The sequence below is a fragment of the Oreochromis aureus genome, linkage group 4 (genome assembly GCF_013358895.1).
Source record: "Oreochromis aureus strain Israel breed Guangdong linkage group 4, ZZ_aureus, whole genome shotgun sequence".
Classification (NCBI taxonomy): Eukaryota; Metazoa; Chordata; class Actinopteri; order Cichliformes; family Cichlidae; genus Oreochromis; species Oreochromis aureus.
In genome coordinates, this window is record NC_052945.1 from 19,259,076 (window position 1) to 19,279,208 (window position 20,133).

Here is a 20,133-nt window from a genome sequence, read left to right on the forward strand (position 1 = left end):
GTGGATGTAAAGGTCATTTATTACAGATATTTAAAACCATTTCATTTGTCCTTGTCCACCAGCATCCGTACGGCACAAGTCGTTATTAAAAACGCCGAAGATGAAGAATGAGAAGACTCAAGGTGGGGAAAAGGGTGAATAGCTGTTAATATGATGATGCCTGGTTTCAACGGTGCCTCTAACTTCATAAAAATATAAGGAGGGAAAAAGCTTTATTCGAAAGGCAGAAAAACAAAAATAAAAACAGAAAGCAGGTAGTCGTTCACCATGAAAATGGCTTTGATAATACTAAATACAAAAATACACGAAAAAGAAAAAAATCCCAGAGTTTCATGCGGTGCACTCGGAAAACAGACGAGAGAGAGAAACAGGTTAATAAATTAAACACACAAAATAAACAAGTGCACGGCATCCGTGACCTTTTTAGTGTTAGATGCAGCGCTGTTTGTCCCATCGCCTCCTATTCTGGCTTTAGCTTTGATCCTAAAATGTTTGTTTTCTTTAAAGGAATACATACATAATACCTGCATATACATATCTATAAACAGATTCAAGTCCCTTTGTGGTGGATCTGTGGATGTCTGCCTCTCTCTGGTGTCCAAATATCTAATTATACTGACCTGAGGAGGTGGGGGAATTAAAAAGAGGACTGGACCAGCTGACTACTCATGTCTAACCTCACCTAGACTAAACCAACAGACCAAACGATGCCAGCATTTACAAACTGAGGTGATGTTTCAAACGTAACCTGCACCCTTCCTCAAAACATAAAGAAGGAGAAAGACACCACACTCCCTTATATAAAAGGTACCTATAAGTCTGCACATTTGTTCATGATGACCAAGCGATGAGGCCTGGCTGGTGGGTCAGGCAGTCTTTGTGAGTCTTTTCTTTCCTCAGGTAGAAGAGGTGGGAGATGGGGGTGGGAGGAGAAGGGGCAGAGTCAACAGAAGGACCAGGGAGGGGAAGTCTGGTTCTGTCTGATCACCGCTGTTTGAGAAGCGCTCTGTACATGGCGAAGCCCAGCACGGCAAACACTGTGGCACCGACGCTCGCCCTCAGCCAAAAGGTGGAGTTCTTCAGGTCTGCCTGAGCCATGTGCCTGAGAGAAGAAGCAGGAAACACACAGACAGCAGGTAAGAGGCTGGGAAAATACACGAATAGCAGAAAAGGGGAGCAGATTAAAACACAATGACGAATCTGGTGCCACATTTTCCATCTGCTCGTGAAACCACAACGAGAAAAATTGCCCAATGACAAAACAAAGTCATGTGTTTCCCCCTCTGGGTGAAAACTTCCCAAAGCCTGACCACAAATGACGAATCCGAGGATCCTCTCATGGCAGCATGAAAGAGAAACACATGCCTTCTCTTGTCATTGTTTGTTTCAGTTTGGGACACATAAAAAAGGGAAAGAGCAGAGTCTTTAAGAGGCACCTACTGGAGCCCAGGTGGTGTCTAAACTAAACAAATTTGGTATTTTTAGTGCTGCTGATTGGATAATTTCTCTATCATTTGGCTTCATCTCCTCTTACAGAGGGCAGAGAACAGTTTTGATGCAAACTATATATCTACACAGCGCTTTAATTTAAACGAGGCGTAGAGTGAAATAAATCTCACACCAAAATATAACTGTGGCAACAATGACGTAGGCGACGGATTATTTTAAGATTAAAAGCATGTATGTGCATGACACCACCCGGGCTTCATAGAACTGCGTTAACACTTACGAAACAACTGAGACTGAGCTGGAAGGAAACAAGGTGAACTATGCAGCCTGCAATGACAGGTAAAAAGCAATGAAGGAGGAGGGAGGAGAAAGGGAGTAACCCAACTGCCCCGTACTCATGTATAGAAAATATACTGATTTTATAGCTTCAACAGAAGTTTGAGAAGCTGATCTTGAGACAGACAGATCACCACTCAACCCTCCAGTGCCCTGGTACTCCCGTAGGAGCCAAAGAAAAGCCAGACTCCATCTACTGGAAAAAGAGGAAATGCCTCTGGGAGTAGATATCGACATGACTCTTAGAGGTCAAAACCTGATAACCTTCTGCCATTATGAGATACAGTCACATGCATGGCGTGTTCGCCCATCCATCCACGGGTATAAAAATCAAACATCCCCTCTCTCTGTGATTTCTGTCGTTACCTTTGTGGGGGAATTACTGGCTCAGATGGACACCTCCTCCACGATGGAGATGGCTGAAACCTGCTGCGTCAGGCTGAAATCCTCCTCTGACAGCAGGCAGCTTGCCTCACCACCACCCCCACCCCACAAACTCCACCCAACCAGGCAGCCTCTCACACAGTCACAAAAGGAGTCAAATGCAGCAGGTGAAGCAGGGAGATACTTTGAATTTGTTAAACAATCAACAGATTTATCACAGCCAGAATCGCTCAGTTAGTGATTAAAGCATGAAACCTGGCTCAAGCATTCTCCACAATGCAGCGGGGGCGGCAGTGGTTTCTAGGAGAAACATTTTCCCTAACAACCAGCTAATGCTTTCTTTCTAGGGATTTTTTTTTTTTTTTTTAAAGAAGGTGCAGTTTACTGAACATCAAAACTTTCTGTAAACGTGTTTTACACACAAATTGATGTTGACAGAGTAAACGATGATGTTTGCTTGGTTGCTAGGCAGATAATTCATACACCATCATACAATATATACCAACATCTCGTTTTAACGCGTTTATACTTTAGTCATTGTTCATTCATTTAGGGAAATCACTTACACAGGTTCTCATAATTGTAATTAACATGCAGCACATCATGCCACACACAGTTACCTGTTAACTTTACCATAGCTACAGGATATGTGCAAAGTATTGCACAGCAGGAAAACCTGCACGAGGCCCTCAAGCTGTCATCTTATCAGAAGAATCTCTTCTTCAAGGAAGCGAGGTGAAAGTAATTTCAGCATGTTGTCACGTGAGGAATCTGGAAGGATGTTCTCATGTGCTCTAGTGTATAAGACAGTTAAGCATCTTACACTGTGTTTTGCCTCCAGGGCAACAAAGTCTCCTGCACTTAATTTTAAAAAAGATCCTCATTCTCCTCATCCCGACCGGTCGCAGCAGATACGTGCCCCTCACCGAGCCTGGTTTAAGAGGATTCTTCCTTTTAAAAGCTAGTTTTTCCTTCCTGTTGTTGCCAAAGCGCTTGCTCATAGGGTATTATTGTAGGGTCTACCTTAGAATATAAAGCACTGTGAGGCGACTGTAGTTGTGTTTTCGCCACAACAGTTGTTGCTGTAGAAATAAAATGTAGACTCGGTCCCTAAGAGTTTATCCTTTGTTTGTGGCGTTGAATAAAGGAAGGATGCACAGCCTTTACAGACTACAGTTTACCCGGCGTCTGCATCTGCACTGCTGTCGTTTGCTTTTACCAAATTTCCATCAAAACTCTGTTTCTGTGTGGCCTCCACACCATGCCTGTGGTCCAGTCACATGATGCTGGTCTGTGCAGGCATTTACTTGAAAAAGTTTTTTCTTAACTGTGGTTGTGTAGTCTGAATCAGTAGGAAATGTTGATTGCTATCTTTATAGATTATCTGACCCTCACCTCATTGACATAAATACGCCTGCAAACACAGTTTGTGGGCAGCTAATGGTAGAAAATCTATTTACAGCCATCCTAATATCCTGGTTTCTAAGAAAAACATTTACTTTTAAAAAACAAAACAAAAAAAAACAAAAAAAAAACCCACTAATCACCTGGACCTATAACTACTTGTTTGAGCTAAAAATAATATTGTCAGGTTTGGTCTGACCCAACAGCACTTAAAAATATAGTCTTTAAGCACAGGAAACGAAAAAAAAAAACCCGGAAATATTCACGAGGGAGACTGAAGCCGAGAAATACTATATGTGTGGGAACTGTTTTTACATAAAAATGAGGAAATGGCCACATATATGGTGGTGCATACCATATACACTTGGTTCTATATTACAGTATATCCTCATTAACAGTAAAAACTATTAACTACACTTTTTCAGCAAAATATATTTACCCTTTTATTTATAACAATGAAGGAAATACAATAAAAATGCACCAATAAGATAAATGAGAGGATGTGAAAAATCCTAAAAAGTCATCTGTATCGCCCAGCTCCACCGAGTCCGAAAAGTAGGCCAAACACCACCTCTGAAGCACAAGCTTGAACACAACCACAACAATACCTGACCAACTTTCATTTCACATATCAAACAAAAGCACACACGCACACACACACACCATAAACAAGCTGTATAGTGTGTTACCAAATAAAATAATAGTCTGTGTTCTTGGAGCGTTAGATTCTTTAACAACAGAGTATAAAGGTTGGTCTGTACTTGTTACTCAGTTAATTTCTAATCTTAATGAGCACTTTGGCTCAATGCAGCTTAATCTTGATGCTTGTAATCAATCGGACCTGAAATGTTACTTTAATATTAGATTTTAGGTCGTCAGGCCCTCACTCTGCCTGTTTAAGATCACTGATAACAACTCCCAGAGACGATGTCGACACAAGGGTTAGTCGTTGGGTGCAACACTTCATCTAACCCTGCCCGAGTGACTAACAATGATTCACAAAAATTAGAAACAACATAAACACGCACTCAAAACACATTTAAACACATTCACACCTGCAGTGTAGCTCAGCAAACCTGCACAATTAAATTCCAACACCAAGCTCACTTCACTGTACAGACAGATGCAGAACCTTCCCCAGCTGCCAGCAGATGGCAGTATTTCACAGAGGACTGAGGCATGCCTTTAAGTACAGAGGTTGAAGTGAACAGGTGAGCCATGCAGACTAGCAGAGAGTGAACACATGCAAGAGGAAGAGGACGAGGGGCAGCCACAAACGTGTGTGTGAACACCTACAGAGTGGAAGGAAGAACACAAAGACAGGAAATAGAAGACAGGGAGGGGAAAACAGGATGAAATGACCGAGTAATTGGAGGAGAACAAAAACAATAGAATTCAATCATTTAAACACATTTGATTTCAAACATGAGTTCATCAAGTCTTAACCCTCAGGAGGACAAGACACAGCTTGGTTTAGTTTTTATTTCGCCGATTAAAAGCGATGCTTTTCAAACTAATGTCTCTCCTGTGGGCGCAGACTTCAAGGTTAAGAATGGAAATGGAGACAAAATGAGGCTGAAAACGTCACGAATAATCAAACAGCTGAAAGAGGTTGGTGCTGGAAACAGATGTAACAGGCAAAAGGTGTTTTTTAAAATACTTCTCTGTGAATGAAATCAAACATGCAAACATGTAGAGAGCAATGACGTTTTCATTTTGAACCAAAAACAAACCAAAGAAATTGGTTGTTTCTCATTTTGTGCATACAAAGCTTGTTAGTCAAATTTACTGTTTGCATATCCACTGCAGGACAGGAGGGCGCACACGTCACTCGGAGAAAAGCTCTAATTCACACCTGGAATCATCAAAGTTTATTTTTTATCATTCAAAATTCAGGCCAACATAAAAATTCTGTTATTTGGTTTAAAAACAATCACAAATATAAAGCGATCAGTTATCTGGAGCTGAAATTCAGTTTCTTTTACTAAATGTTAGTGTTACCTATGGGACTCCGTATTAGGAGCCGAGTTTGTGGTGCAAGCATCATGCATCACAACACAGTCACACAGTCACACAGTCACACAGGTACCTCCCTGGCTACCAGGCTGTTTGTTAGCTGGCACAGCACGGTCACAGCTCGCCGTGTCAGACTGTACAGAGAGCGGCTCGGCTGCCTGGAGCTGGAGCAGAAAGCGAGATATCTGACATGATTTATAGGGAAGTTACTCCCAGCAGTCCTAAATCACACGCAGAGTTCCTGCTTAAGAGCTCTTAACAAGGCTTTTATTAATTCACTCAGAACTCATGAGCCAAGACAGCAGGCCGTTAGGGTCTACAGACAGTTGTGTCTGAACTGTGTCAGTGAATGTGAGAATAGTCAATATGTTGCATGTATATTAATGTAATATTATTCCAAATGTGTTATGATTTTTAAAGTTGGAAAAAGAACTTTCGGAATTTTAGGAAGTGAACCATCTGCAGCGTCAGAATCTCTCTGCAGCTGATAGAGATAAACTGACCGTCACAGTTTAAACTTCACTGAATAGCACAAAATCCACCCACAACTGCATCGACAGTCAAGCAGCTGGTTTTTATTTGTGTCATTGCTACAGCTGCTAACTCCACGCATTCACGAGCTGACTGACAAAGTCTCAGGACGCATTTTCCCCACACGGTGCAGACAGATGCAGCTCTTATTTAGCTGAAACAATGACCTCTGGGAAACACGATCATCATTTGATAACAGAGATTAACTATTCATACATAACTATATTATTATTAACTTTACTACAACTAACGACTTCTTCACTGTGATTTCTTATTGAGCAGATGCTATGTATGAGTACTATAAGGCAACAGTGGCAGGAAAAGCCAATAATTTATCATCAGAAATATTTAAACATAACGTAAAACCAATAACGGTGTCCCCCTCTCCTTACAGTTGATATGCAGTGTAAACCTGACCAGTGGGGAGCACTGAGGGAAAGCAGAGGAGCTGTCACTACCACCAGTGTTAGTGAGCTTGGGTAAAGCCTCTCTGCGTCCCATCGTGGAGGTCCAGCCCCAGGATCGGAGACAGAGAGGAGGAATGAGTCTATGTTAAACACTAGAGTTTATTTTGTGTATGAACCTGTTGAACACGACCGTGCGGAGTTGGGCCTTAATGCTGCGCAGCAGCTCCAACTTGAGGAGGTTCTGACAGAGGCAATATGTGCACCTGTTGCAGGCACACATGCAGCGGAGACGGGCGTGGCTGCAGAAAGACACACAGAAATGCGTGTATTCACCACGCCAACACAACACAAACACAGAAGGACACACACTCACAGGAGGAGGGACCAAGCCTGACAGATGAAAAGCAATTAAGTTTGTTTAACTGCTAAACTATATCAAAGCATGACCTTCACTGTAATATGTAACCTGCACTGCTGTTGGTTACCTCAAACTCTTACTTTCGTCCAATAGAATAGAATTATTAATATCTGTAACACAAAACGAGAGGGAAGGAGGGACAACCACAAAACAGAGGGTGACATTCACAACTAAAACAATCTCAGACTGACTTTTTGTCAGCTGCGTTTACGTTTAGATATTTCAGAGGCAGCTAAAACCAGAGAAAAACGTGGCTTATGCAATACGAGTTTTCAGAGACCACAGTCACCTGTAAATAACAGACAGCCACAGTGGTTTTAGCTGACCAAACAAACTATCTGCAGCTTCACTGCTGAGACAGCTGAAGCACTGAACCTGCTACGCATCAAAGTGTAACTGTTAAATACCTTTAGAAACTAATGACGCCTGAGTGATGGGAGCTTATGGGTTTGACAGAATAAACTTACCAACATTTATGCTACACAGTGAAGATCCGGGCAGTTTTGTAGAGTTGCACAGGAAGTCTGAGAGTTTGCCACACAGCATGCATGGTAATGGTACAATTACCAAGCACTGGTAATTGTACCAGTGTACCAGTAAAAGAATCAACAGTGCTGAGTTTAAAGCTCAAACTTGATTCTGTTTCATCTAATATCTGAGTTAACTATAAGTCGCCGGAGCAGTCTACTCTCTGGCTCTCAGCAGAAAGTCGCCTTTCAGTAAGCACTTCTGCTTAAATCTACTCAGACTAATGCTCCAGAGCGCAGCAGATCCAATGATTTCCGATTTTAGCCAATAGGATTTGTGGACTGCTATAATGAGCTTTAACGGGCACATCCGTTAAGTGCCAATTAATTAAGCTACTGAAATCCAATCTGCTCAGAGAGCTTTGAGGACTTAGGACACCCTGCAGGGCCCATAAATGAAAGAACTGGCTCCAGTGTATTTCAGAGTGTCAAGTCTTCAAGTACTGACCGGTGTGATCATATGATTGCAAAAATCATTGGGTTAAGGTCCAAACTGTACTAAGTTTCAGTGCTACACAATACATTGAAGGTGGCTAGTTTTTATTTTCCTAACATCACTGAGTGCTAAATGTCTTAAAATCACCCAGGAGAGAGGTAAAAGAAGCACAAGTGGGAAAGAAACTGAAGACTGTAGCTGAATGTTAATGCTTACGGGTACATGGCCATGGTGGTGAGTCTAGTGTAGATGTCTTTGCTGGGGGCTTCGTTCGTGCTGCAGGTGAAAGGCTGGGGTGGGTGGAGCTTGTGCTTCCGGCAGAAGTCATGCGGCGAGAGGCTGTAGTGCTGCCGCACCTCGTGCAGGTCCGACTTGGCGGCTATCACCACACACGGCGTCTTGCTGTCTATGAAGTATTGCTGCCAAACACAAGAACTCAGTGTCAGGGGGCAAGACTTTTTAAAAAAGGCCTGATAAGACACTCTCAGTTTACATACCTTGTACACTTTTGCGCAGTACTCAAATGAGCGAGGATTGTTGATGTCATACACCAGGCAGACCACATCGCAGGACAAGTCTGTCTCCGTCAGGAAGTCAAAATCCGGCATCACCTCGTGGAGCTTGTAGTGAGCAGGCAGGGCAGGGAGCAGGGACGGAGCAACAGAGCGTGCAGACGGAGGGATTAACATTTGTAATGCTGAAACTCAGCAAAGCACTCAGATTATGTAACAGTAATCCAGCGAGCAGCTGATGACTCCTCAGAGTAAATGCATCTTACCAGCAGGTACTTCTCCTGACCGTAAACGTAAGTCGTGCTGATGGCATAGAAGGACTTGTGCTCTTCTCTAATCCGCCTCTGTCGCTGTGGAGGAAAACAAAGCCAGTATCGCCCGTCAAGACTATTGTTTTATTTATTTATTTACTTACTTTAGGAAAAAAAAAAAATCCTTTATTTTACATTATGCAGTTAAATTTTGATGATTTAGATTTTGAATAAAATCTCATTAGGAATCTGGAAACAGATGCGATAGCTGCAGAATTAGCATGTTTCATACAGTTTAACTGGGTGTTCATGATTTCCACTGACCTGCAGGTTCCTGCCGAGGAATGCTTGGAGGAAGCCGCTCTTCCCGCTGCCCCGTGCTCCTAAAACGTTGCAGCGGAAGACACTGCGCTGGGTCTGCTTCTTCTGCAGGTCAATGCGCTTGTTACGGGTCACTGAAGGAACAGGAAATACACATCTGTCTTATAGCTTTATAATACAATTAGTAATATACACAGCTGGCAAAAGTCGTTCTGTACTTAAGTAGAAGTACAAATACTACTGTAGAAAAGTACCAGCTCTGACATGTTGTCAAAGTTAGTAAAATGAGCTCTTTGGAGGAGGTTTCTTTTTTTGTGCTATTTTAACATGATAAAATAATATACATGAGAATTAATTATACTAAGGGGAAAAAAAGTAAAATAAAAAATATACAGCTCTATTTTCTGTTGCCTACATTGTAGAGGGTGACTTTGCCTCAAAACAGGAAAATAAGCACAATCAAGGGACAAAGTGGATTCAGCAGGATCCCTAAAATCAGTTGCAATGGATCATAACTCAGTGATTTCTACTGTGCGCTGCAGTAGATTTTCTTAGTGTACAGGCTGTGATCAGCTGACCTGCTGCTCTTTGTGGATGGACACAACTGAATTCAACCAGATGTCAGCAGATGTTTCATGAGGTGTCCTGGCTGATTTCCATCCTCTACACTGACAGTACACAGCTTATGCTGTCTTTATATTGGACTGCATAAAGTTGGTATGAAGGTGGAATTCAATGGATCTCAGCATCATCAGCTAAAAATCATATGAATCTCTGCTACACTTGATGTAACCTAACTCTGACTATGAATCCACAGCCACTGTGCACCAGTCACAGGCTAACTTTAAATCCATCACAGTAAAGCAAACTAACCTGATTATTTTGCACTAACCTGCAGAGGATTTTCATGCAACCTATAAAAAGCACAGTCTACCTCAGTTTGATTTGCAGCATGTTTTTCAATAATAATTTTTTTTTAAAAATGTCACATGTACAGACCCTGTATGTGATTTTGCTGATGTTTGTTGAGCTGATAAAAACGCTGCTTTTGAAATTACCTGCCACTCCTTTTATTCTCCCTCATCTTCAGTAGAGCTAGCTAGATGCAAAGCAGCGCAACCACAACTTACAGACACCAGGAGTTGTTCCAGTGTTGTGGCAATAAATACATAAATCAATAAAAACACCGTCTCACTTTTAACCCCTGACTTTGGCACGCGTCATGTCGTTTTATGAGACATCCTCTGCTGATTAATAAACAAACAGGACTGCCTTTAATGCGTTTCTGTTTAGGCTCAAACGTGGAGGTTCGCAGTGACAAAATATTAACTCAAATGTGCTAAACCAAAACTAATGAGCCTGTTTTGAAAATGTAAAGACTAGAAAGAACAGATATTTATTTAAAAATGTTGGGAGCAAAAGTAAAAAGTACTCAGAAAAAAAACTAATACCTGAAAATTGTACTTAAGTACAGTAACGAAGTATCTGTACTTTGTTACTTCCCACCTCTACCCACCTGTAATTGCAGCCGCTTGGGATTCCTGCTCATAGATGATAGAGTAGCCGAGGTAACCCAAGTACTCCAAACTGCGCTGCACGTCTAGATATGTTGTTAACCTACCAAAGGAAAGGAAGAGAAGTCGTGTGAAGATTTTACATGACTGAGAAGAGCCTGTTAATCTGTCTCAGCGTGAAGTTTTTCAGGGTGCATGAAGTTAAAACAGATGAGTAACAATATGCACACTCACGTCCACTGGGAGAGGTATCCCTGGTATGTGAGCCATCCCTGTTCATTAGTGCAAACTGTGTTGTTTACATCTGGACCCCAGGGCATGTAGGGAAACACTTTGAACAAGTCTTTCACCTCCTCTGGCGACAGCGCGCAGTCTCTGTCCTGGAAGACCGCAGAGATAAACACACAAATTCAACTGACTGAGCACAGAAAGGTTATTGTTGCTGAAATTTAATTGTAAATATGGAAATAAAAGTGCCAGGGGAAAAACAAACAAACAAACAAAACAAGCATGACCACTCACTTTGTCATGCTTGTCAAAGACGCTCTGCAGAAAGAGGTAAGCGTTGTGGTTAAGCTCCGTGGTGCAGTCTGGAAGGATCTTTATCCTGGTATAAAGAGAAGGAACAAAAACATACATTTTGGTGAATTTGCAGCTTTCTGGTTTTATTCAGGCACCTGCTTTTTTCTCCACTTCTTTCTTTAAATTGAACACCCCTCAAAGTGACATACAAAATAATCTGCACTCACATGGGGAACAGGTACTCCTGCGTGAGCTCCAGGTCGTCGTCATAACCGAACCTCCTCAGCACGGTCCATGTGGTCTCGTGCCGACCTCGCTGTATGAAGAGGGTGTGCAGGAAGAGGAAGCCTGCAATTAAAAAAAAGAAAAAAAGTGGACACAATTTGAGAGAGAGGGTGAACACTCAGAAAAGTGATTTAGACAGTATGAATTATGTTCACAGAGCCACTAAGTATGAGAAACACATAAAAACAAAGGAATAACGGGGCAGTGTCCGACCTTTGAGCGTGAGCCCGTTGTCTTTGACTCCATCCATCATGTTTCTTCTGACCACGTTCTTTACGTCCTCTAACGCCTGGGGTGCCAGTGGTGTATTGAAGCATGTTCTCTATATGCATACACAACATATATGCAGTTTTATATTAGCGCACCGTTTCATGTCAAAACCCGTCTCCCTAAACCCGTTACAGGTTGTTTTCCTCATATACAAACAGACCAACGCTGAACCTTAAACCGTCTCAGTACTCACAATCTAACAAACAGACGCTGATGTTATTAAAGAGGAAAACATTACCTGAAAGAAGTTGAGCTCGCTGTCATTAAGGATGCCGTCATTGTCCAGGTCAGAGATTTTAAATATTCTGGTTAAAGCCTTAATGCATGAAGGCTTCAGCTGTAATACAGGAAAAATAACATTTTTTAGGAGACAAAATGCACTTCTGTGATGCACCAAGCTTTAAATCTGCTTTTCTTATTTCCTTAAGCTTTACTCTTGATCTCTCTGCAGATTTTATGACGAGTGTAATCAAAGGATAATGCCGTCTCAGACCTACAGCCTGGTTGGTGAATCCCTGACAACCTCCGGCCACTAGTGAAAAATCTTTTCTAGTCTGCTCGTGAGTGGTTGCTACTTGTTGTCAGCTGAAATCGGTCACAAAGAGGATGCACTTAAAACTCCCTTGCGATTGGTTGCCAGCAGATTGACACAGTTGCCCACAGAAGATGCTGTTTTTTCTGTAAACACGCACTCACTACTGGCTGAGCGGTAGTTTAAACTGTTAGTTAAGACTAGCACTGTATTCCCCTTTGCAACCAATTTCACTCAAGCAGCTTCCATAAGCCACTCTCTGGTTTCCCAAGAGACCAGAGGTTAGCACACGTCTCTAAGCCTGTGTGAATGGGACTTTAACACTTTCACAGCAACTGCCAGCAACCATTTACAACCAGTGGGGGAACACACACATCTTTTCCCTAGTAACAAGTGGTTGGCTGATGGTCGCTGTCCTGTCTCTAGGCCTAAAGCACATTAACCTGTATGAACTCCACCAGGTTTCTGAAAGCTGCAAACCAACATTTCCATTAAAGCTACCTGTGTTCAACAAGTCAGAACTCACCTCCTTCTCCTCTGGGCAGTACAGGGGTCCTGTTGGGTGGAGAACGGCCTTCTGGGCGTAGTAGAACAGCTCGGAGATATTCTTCAGGTTTTTTGCAGAGCACTGAGAGAAAAACAGGCCACCTTATTTTAAACTTTTATTTACCAGGAAGTGAAACTCTTGAGGTTGAGAATCTCTTCTCCAAGAGTATGATGGGTATGACGAAGGCATGACTGACGGAACATGCTTTTCATTAGCCGGAGGTTTGAACCCAGAGCCCTAACCGTGAGGCAGCAGTGCTAACCACTGATCCACTGTGCAGCTCAGGTTACCGTGTTGTTATGAATGGTTTCCAATAAACAAAGTTTGAATTGGAAACATCTAATTTTTTTTTTTTTTGGGGGGTCGAGTAAATGCAGACTTATCTTAAACATGATTTTCTACAAAGCTTCATAAAGACTGTACTTTAAACTGTGCTGCTGTTGCTTTTATTTCTGACACAGTTATATCTGAAATCCAAGTACCTCCCAGGATCACATATTTCTCATAGCAGAGTGACTGACCCCAGTCTGTTCCCACTGTGTATGTGCTGTCCCTCACGTCCTCCACGCGTCCCTCTTTTAACCTCGTAACTAAGCCAGCTCAGAAGGGCAGGACCGAGCCGTCGCAGGCGGTACAGGGAAATTTGAATTAACGCAGAGGCAGGCAGATTCCCATTCCCTCGCTCCATGACAGCCGAGCCTCACGGCACATTCACAGTCAGTCAGTCAGCAGGCCGTGGCCTCGGAGCGCGGGGTTTGGTAATATAAATCTATTCATGACTCAGAATGTATGTGCAGTCAGGATCTGGACTGCACTCTAAGAGCAGCTGGGGGCCAATCTGTCCTCCACACAGGTTGTCTCACTCTGACACACTCTGCCAGTATTGGATTTTCAATCAGCCTTTTAAACTTTATTTGCAGTTTCACTGCTCTCAACAGTTTCATCAGACTTGGACATTTAACTGAGTGGGACCTCCAAACATCCTCAACAGACCCAATCATAGTTATGAGTCCAAGTGTGTGTGTGTGTGTGTGTGTTTGTATCACTTTTGCTTTACCTCTACACACGTCTCAATATCCTGGTATTGATTCATGATTGGTAGGATGGTCTCCATGCTGCTGTGCTCCACCAGGTCTGACTTGTTCCCCACAAGAATCAATGGCACCCTGCAGTGAAGCCATTTATTACAGAGCAGCAACAATCAGCCAATCAACAGAAAATCAGACTAAAGCTCATTAGATCATGTAGATTGTGTGTTTTAATCAACCGCTTTAATATCAGCAGTTGGTTGCAGATATCTAAAGGGAAGGATTTTCCAGCCTCATTTTAAAAAAAAAATAAACACTGTAAAAGTGTTTATTCTGGTTGGAAGAGGGGAAAAAATAAACTACAATTTTTGACACTGTATAGACCAAACATGGAATAAGTTAAGAAAATGGTCGGTAGACGAGCTGATGATAAAAATAAGCGTTAGCTGACGTACACACCTGCTGTCTTTGTCCGTTCTGTCGTTTATGAGAGGAATCCAGTGGCTCGTCACCTAGGGGAGGAACGCACAATGACAAACATGCAGCACCAACACAAAGGTTTTCATTTAAATAAATGCCTGGCCAAACCGAATGACAGTGGTAACCAAGTCTGATAAAAGTACTGTAATATATTTGCAGTGTAATTCAGTCTGTGTCTATGGCAACCATCCCAGTAAAAGTTACTGGAAATGCAAATCAAACATTTCTGCCGCAGTGTCACATTAAAAGCTTTAAACTCTTGAAATATGATCTGACTTTTATTATGAGGGATGCCAGTGACCACTGTGGTATTTAATGGTATTGGGGTTGTTGCTGGCTCAGGAGGTAGTGCTGTGCATCTTGAATAAAACAGCTTTATTTTTGTGTGTGTGAATGGATGAATGTGAGCTTTAGTGTAAATAACTTCTTTTGGCTTCTCCCTTTAGGGGACGCCACAGCAGATCATCTGCCTTCATCTCACCCTGTCACACCAACCCTCTGCATGTCCTCCTTCACTACATCCATTACTCTTCTCTGATGTCACCCCCAGATAACATTAAAGACTGTTTATGGACCGTAAAATAATAACAGCAACCAGCTTTTGCCAACTTCTTACAAAGAAACCAACTTATGTCGAGATGAAAAGCAAGTCGAGCCAAACAAGAGTAGTATGAAACGTAAGTACACTGACACCAGGCTCACCTTCTCAATCGACTTCTTGTTGTTGACTGAGTAAACTATGCAGATAACATTAGCCTAAGAAGAGAAAAAGCAACATTACCTTATGAAGCACACATCAACAATATGCAGCACAAACAGGGCAAAGCAAGAATGAAATAAAACCGACCTTGGATATTTCCTGATACAGCTGCTCATCTGACTGCTCTGCTTCTGAAGGTGTGCAAAAGGAAAATTAGTACAGTATTATGTTACATAACACCTCTTGTGCTCACTTTGTTTTTCTCAAATAAAAATGGAGACACTTCTCATGACCTACATCTTGAAACCCAGTGGAACAGTTAAGAGCTGCAGCCAAGCACAAAATGATCTCAGCTGAACACTCAATACTTCCTTGTACCGGAAGGATTTGAATGGGCTTCTTTTTATTAGCTACACTGTTCTTGTTTCAGTTTCAAAGACTGTGTAGATGCAGATACCCGAGTAGTCCACAATGTGTGTGGGCACCCTCTCCGGGGTGACATCAGCTGGGATGGTGATCTCTTCAGCTCGGAGTGGAACCTGGAAAACAGGACAATGATGTCAAACAATGATAAAATGAGAGTCAACAGTAAACACTCAAAAGGAGGATTTTAACCATAACCACAGTGCTTCATCGCACATACCTCATCTGGAAACTCCTCACTGACTAAAGACATAATCAGGGACGTCTTCCCCACCTTAGCTGTAGAGCACAAGAAGAAAATAGAAATGGAACAGGGTCATTAACATGCAAACACTCTCTGCCATTTTCATGACAGATCTGGGTGATGTGTGAAATGACAGGGAACAGATAAGATCAGCTGAAGAGCTGCAGCCAAGTGCCAGCGATCGCAGCTGAGCGCTCACTAAAGGCCACCATCCAGTGAGTTCAGAACATCGAGAGGGAAACGCAGTCTGCAAATAGGCCTGCACTGGAAAGGCAGTTCAAAGAGCTGCACTTTTATGTGAATAAAACAACCAGAAATGACTAAACCCATGATTATCAGAGCTTTCTTTACTTTAAACTTTAGGAATTTGCAAACTAATAACAAACCACCACCATCAAATCAACAGTTTTATCATTAATGGTACGCTTAAATCGATACAGGTTCAAAAGTAGCATCTTCTTCTTCATCAAACTAAAGCATGCATTCACAGCAGCATCATAATATAATGATCCCTTACGACTGTACACTATTAACTGAGGGTGAAAGACGGTCGCTACAGATGGCAGAGAGGGGGGAATCTGTCCAGACATTTACACTCTACGTCCAAAAAACTGCGATCGACATAAAAGGCTGAAAATAGAAGCTGTGAAGTATTGCCTTAGCAATTTCCATCCTTATTACTGATATGAATGTGAGGGTTAAAGTGTCTGACGTGTAGCAAAATGTTGAAAGTTGTGATCCTGTAAATGTGTAGTTTTAAACACAGATTGGTGTAGATTTAGTACCATTTAAGATATTAAGGCATGTAGTTCACACTGTTACCTCACAGCAAAAAAGCTCCTGAGTTCAACTCCATGTTAATCTGGCCGGAGCCTTTCTGTATGGAGCATTTTCTCGCCGTGTCTGTGTGGGTTCTCTCTGAGTACTTTGGCTTCCTACCACAGTCAGAGACATGCAGTTAGTGGGGTTAAGGTAATTGTTGATTCTAAGTTATTATTGTCTGTCTCTCTGTGTTAGCCCTGTGATGCACTGAAGACTTGTCCAGAGTCTGCTCCGCCTCTCACCCTATGATCGCTGGGATACGCTCCACATTTACAAAAAATAGAAAAGATATGTATAACAATCAAGGTAAACAGCCGACAACAACATGATCTGTATCACACACAGGACGTGGCCATTGCCATTTTGTTAATACAGGCAGTAGTTATCAAGAAAAACCTCAAGCTCTAGACCTAAAGACTGGGAGTGAAATGATGTGTTGACTGAACGAATAGTCGAATTACACAATGCAATAAATGAAGCCAAAACACCCTGAAGCATGAGCCTTTTACAGCTTTGGAAATGTGGTGATTTGCTTTTTTCCAGCAAACTTACTTTTGAATCGTGAGTTGGACAAAACTACCACTTCCCTGACATCACTGCTGATTCCTGTGACAGGATATTTTTTATATTTGTTCATTTTTATAGAAGGTAACAGTCAATTGCAATTATTTGAAACTGCAGCCCTGCGTTTCCCTGCCACTTGCCTCTCGGTGTGTTCACAGGTTAATCCCACAACCTGAACTTCATAACACACAGGCTGGCACGTAGCTTTCTGGCTGCACCTCCTTGAGCACTAACTCTCCTAAAGTAGCAATGTGTGCCATCCTGAAGAGCCACAACTTGAATATAAATAGTACTGTCAACATGTGTGCTCAAAAGAGAACAAACAGACACGGTGAAACACGCAGGGTGGGATATGCTGGCTTTACGGGTCATTTCAAAGTCCTTGAAAAGGTCAGGATCTGTAAACATGCGGCTGTTTACCCATAATATCCTCTGCCATGCAAAACTGGCACAATCGGTCAACAAACAGCTTTTCAAAATAAAAGTTCAAATCCTTTCTTTAAGCACTGTGATAGACGAGCAGCCAGTGTGCCAAGCTTGTCAATGTATGCTGCGATAGGCTCCAACCCAAAGGTGAACCTGGATTTTTTAAGCAGACGAAAAATGGATGGATGGATGATTTATTTAATATCTTCTGCTTCAAGCTTCCCCATTCTGAAGCTCTGGGTCCAAAAAAAATGAGTTAAGTGAGGAGATCACTTTGGGCTTCAGGTAGTTTACGTGAAGCGTTTTACAAGACAAAGAAATAACATTTGACAAACAGTGAACATTATCATTTTCATTTGCTGTAGTTTTTTTCTTGCTAAACGTGTTGAGCTATATTTTATTTTGACTTATTAAATAAGATATTTTGCATCATAGATTTTAATATTTGCTTTAATAAGAGATAAGGTTTTTTGTAACAGCACTGTGTTTAGATTATTTGGTTTACTTTTTCAACCTCTTTCTTTTGTGTAGTTTTTATCTGAAATTTCTTTATGCTTCCTGTATTTATTTAAACAAGCTTAAATGTTTATTCTGTTTATTCAAACTATTTTACTATAGACTGTTTCATTTCAACAAGAACTTCCCAACTTTTGAAATGCATAAAATATATCTTACCTTATCTTATCATGTGTAATGTTATCTTAAGCCAATAAAACTTTTTATACCACAGAATGACCTTAACTTCACGGTTTTCCCAGAAGTCTTTTAATTCCTGTGATCTTTGTCACAGCTCAAACTTTCAGACACTCTTACACCATCTAATCGGCACAATAGCCCTTCAATCACTTCAATAATACAGAACTATCAGAACATGTCACCTACAAAAATACAGCTAAAAAGGTACAAAGCATTATTCACATATTTATTATACACTGCGATGTCTGGGGGTGTTTATTACCACTTAATTACTTCCCAGCTTTGCTTACCAAGGCTGTATTCCAATTAAGAGCACTTTAGTTAATAAACTCAGTTTACATCCTCCTAAATCCTCATGGCTTGACTCTGATAAGCCAAATTACAGAGTAATTAACCAATTAAAGCGACTGTAGGTTTTAAAAATACAAATACTTGTATCACATCTAATCTGTAGTATTGATATTCTGTTTTAGGACTCTTTATAACATACAGAGGTTTGCCTTCAGATCACTATCATGTTAACCAAATACTACAATAATATGTTAAATAAACCAGCCTCACTGACTTCTAATTGTTCTGTTTGTGCAAGCATGGTTTCAGACTCTCCCTGAATCCCATTACGCATATTTTGAGTATGACTCACAAGCCACAAAAATGTTACACAAACATTTTCTACAGATATCAACAGAAAATAGTTATGATGATGCCCATACTCCAAACTGGACTGTGAGGCTCACATTTTCCCTTCAAATAACAAGCAGCGAGCCGAGCAGTGCATGTAAGCCCTGATGAGGTAGCTGTCATGCACCATGTGATAATGATTTGGCTATGACCGCTCGACATAAACAGAAGCCTGCTATTTATTCTAATAACAGGACCAACTGTGTGATTATCAAGCTCTGTGGAATAATGAAGCTATTCCGCTGACTCTCACAGCTCATCACACAATATGTAACTGATAGAAAGTAGCTGCAGCTACTAGCATATTAGCTAGTAGGGATTAAATAAGTTGCTACTTACGCTCCCCTACAAGAAGTATCCTCACGTCCTTCCTCATTTTGGCGCTTGCTTTCCTGCACAGAGAGGACCGTCTTTATTGTTTCATGTAGACCTCTGGATGCCGTCCTCCTCCTCAGGCGGTTCACTACCGTTGGGCCCTGCCGCTGTCAAACACTCCGCGCCTTTGTAGGACAAAACGGACGGACACTTTTCGGCTCCTGCTCGCAATTTTCCGCACGCTTCTGCTGAACTTACTGCTTATCCGCTGGACAGAAAGACAACGTTAAATGCCGTTTGTGTCACATATCTCTGTAAGGGCACGTTAATCGCCCTCTTTAAGGCGCTGGCAGAGAATTTCGCAGGGGATGGTTCACGGGCATGCCCGACCTACAAGACCGGGTATCTACGGCAAGCCACACAGGACAAAACGCGCACCAGAAATTTAAAAAAATGAAAAGAAAACACGCTATGCTGCTCCCTGGATTTAAAAAGTGGAAGTGCAATGATTTGGCGTCTCCTGTGTGTCTAAATATAATAATTAAACTAAAAAATTCACTAAAACAGCAGCAAACACTATATTTGGCTTTATTTGGTTGATAATATGACTCCTTTAAATTATATCTATATTTCTTAGCTTTTGTGGACAGCTTAGACACCTTAAACAGCTCAGCTAGTCATTTTCCCCAAAACACCATATATGGACAAAGCTGGATGAAGTGTTTTTAGGCCAAGGCGTCGTAGTTTCTGTCAGGCAGCCTGTTATATCAGTGCTGAGGTTTTCCATCTATCCATGTTCTTCCATATTCAGGGTTGTGGTTGCGCTGGAGCCTGTTCCAGCGGTCTTGGACAGGTCACCAGTCCATCACAGGACTGAGAGACACATGCACACGCTCACAGCTAGGGTCAATTTGTTGATACCAGTAAATATAACATGCATGGCTCTGGACTGTGGGGGGAAGCCGGAAAACCTGAACAGAATCCATACAGATACGGGCCTTTACCAGGTTAAATTCATGGATTCGGTTTGATTTCTAATTTTATTTTCTGTATGTTTGTTGTGTTTATGGAAGCATCAAGTCGAATAATGTT

At 41.7% G+C, this 20,133-nt stretch overlaps 1 protein-coding gene and 1 long non-coding RNA gene across 3 annotated transcripts; both read right to left on the minus strand.

Moving 5' to 3' along the window:
- Position 1: 1 nt before the first annotated feature.
- Positions 2-19,465, minus strand: rhot1a (ras homolog family member T1a). Of its 2 annotated transcripts, none has more exons than XM_031733990.2 (19): positions 19,066-19,465; positions 15,514-15,572; positions 15,328-15,409; positions 15,018-15,058; positions 14,873-14,926; positions 14,150-14,202; positions 13,720-13,828; positions 12,642-12,743; positions 11,822-11,920; positions 11,527-11,635; positions 11,256-11,376; positions 11,029-11,113; positions 10,741-10,886; positions 10,509-10,609; positions 8,996-9,126; positions 8,687-8,770; positions 8,406-8,528; positions 8,125-8,327; positions 2-1,102 (listed from the first exon to the last, which is right to left on the minus strand). In XM_031733990.2, exons 1-19 carry the CDS (start codon positions 19,100-19,102, stop codon positions 985-987), a joined length of 1,857 nt encoding a protein of 618 aa, XP_031589850.1. In that variant the 5' UTR covers positions 19,103-19,465; the 3' UTR covers positions 2-984. The 2 variants fall into 2 exon arrangements, with proteins under 2 accessions (XP_031589850.1, XP_031589849.1); XM_031733989.2 differs by having other exon boundaries at positions 15,018-15,061; positions 19,066-19,464.
- LOC120439752 lies at positions 2,520-7,017 on the minus strand. Its single transcript, XR_005612729.1, has 2 exons — positions 6,704-7,017; positions 2,520-4,865 (listed from the first exon to the last, which is right to left on the minus strand). It is a non-coding gene; the product is annotated as an uncharacterized LOC120439752 (long non-coding RNA).
- Positions 19,466-20,133: the final 668 nt, after the last annotated feature.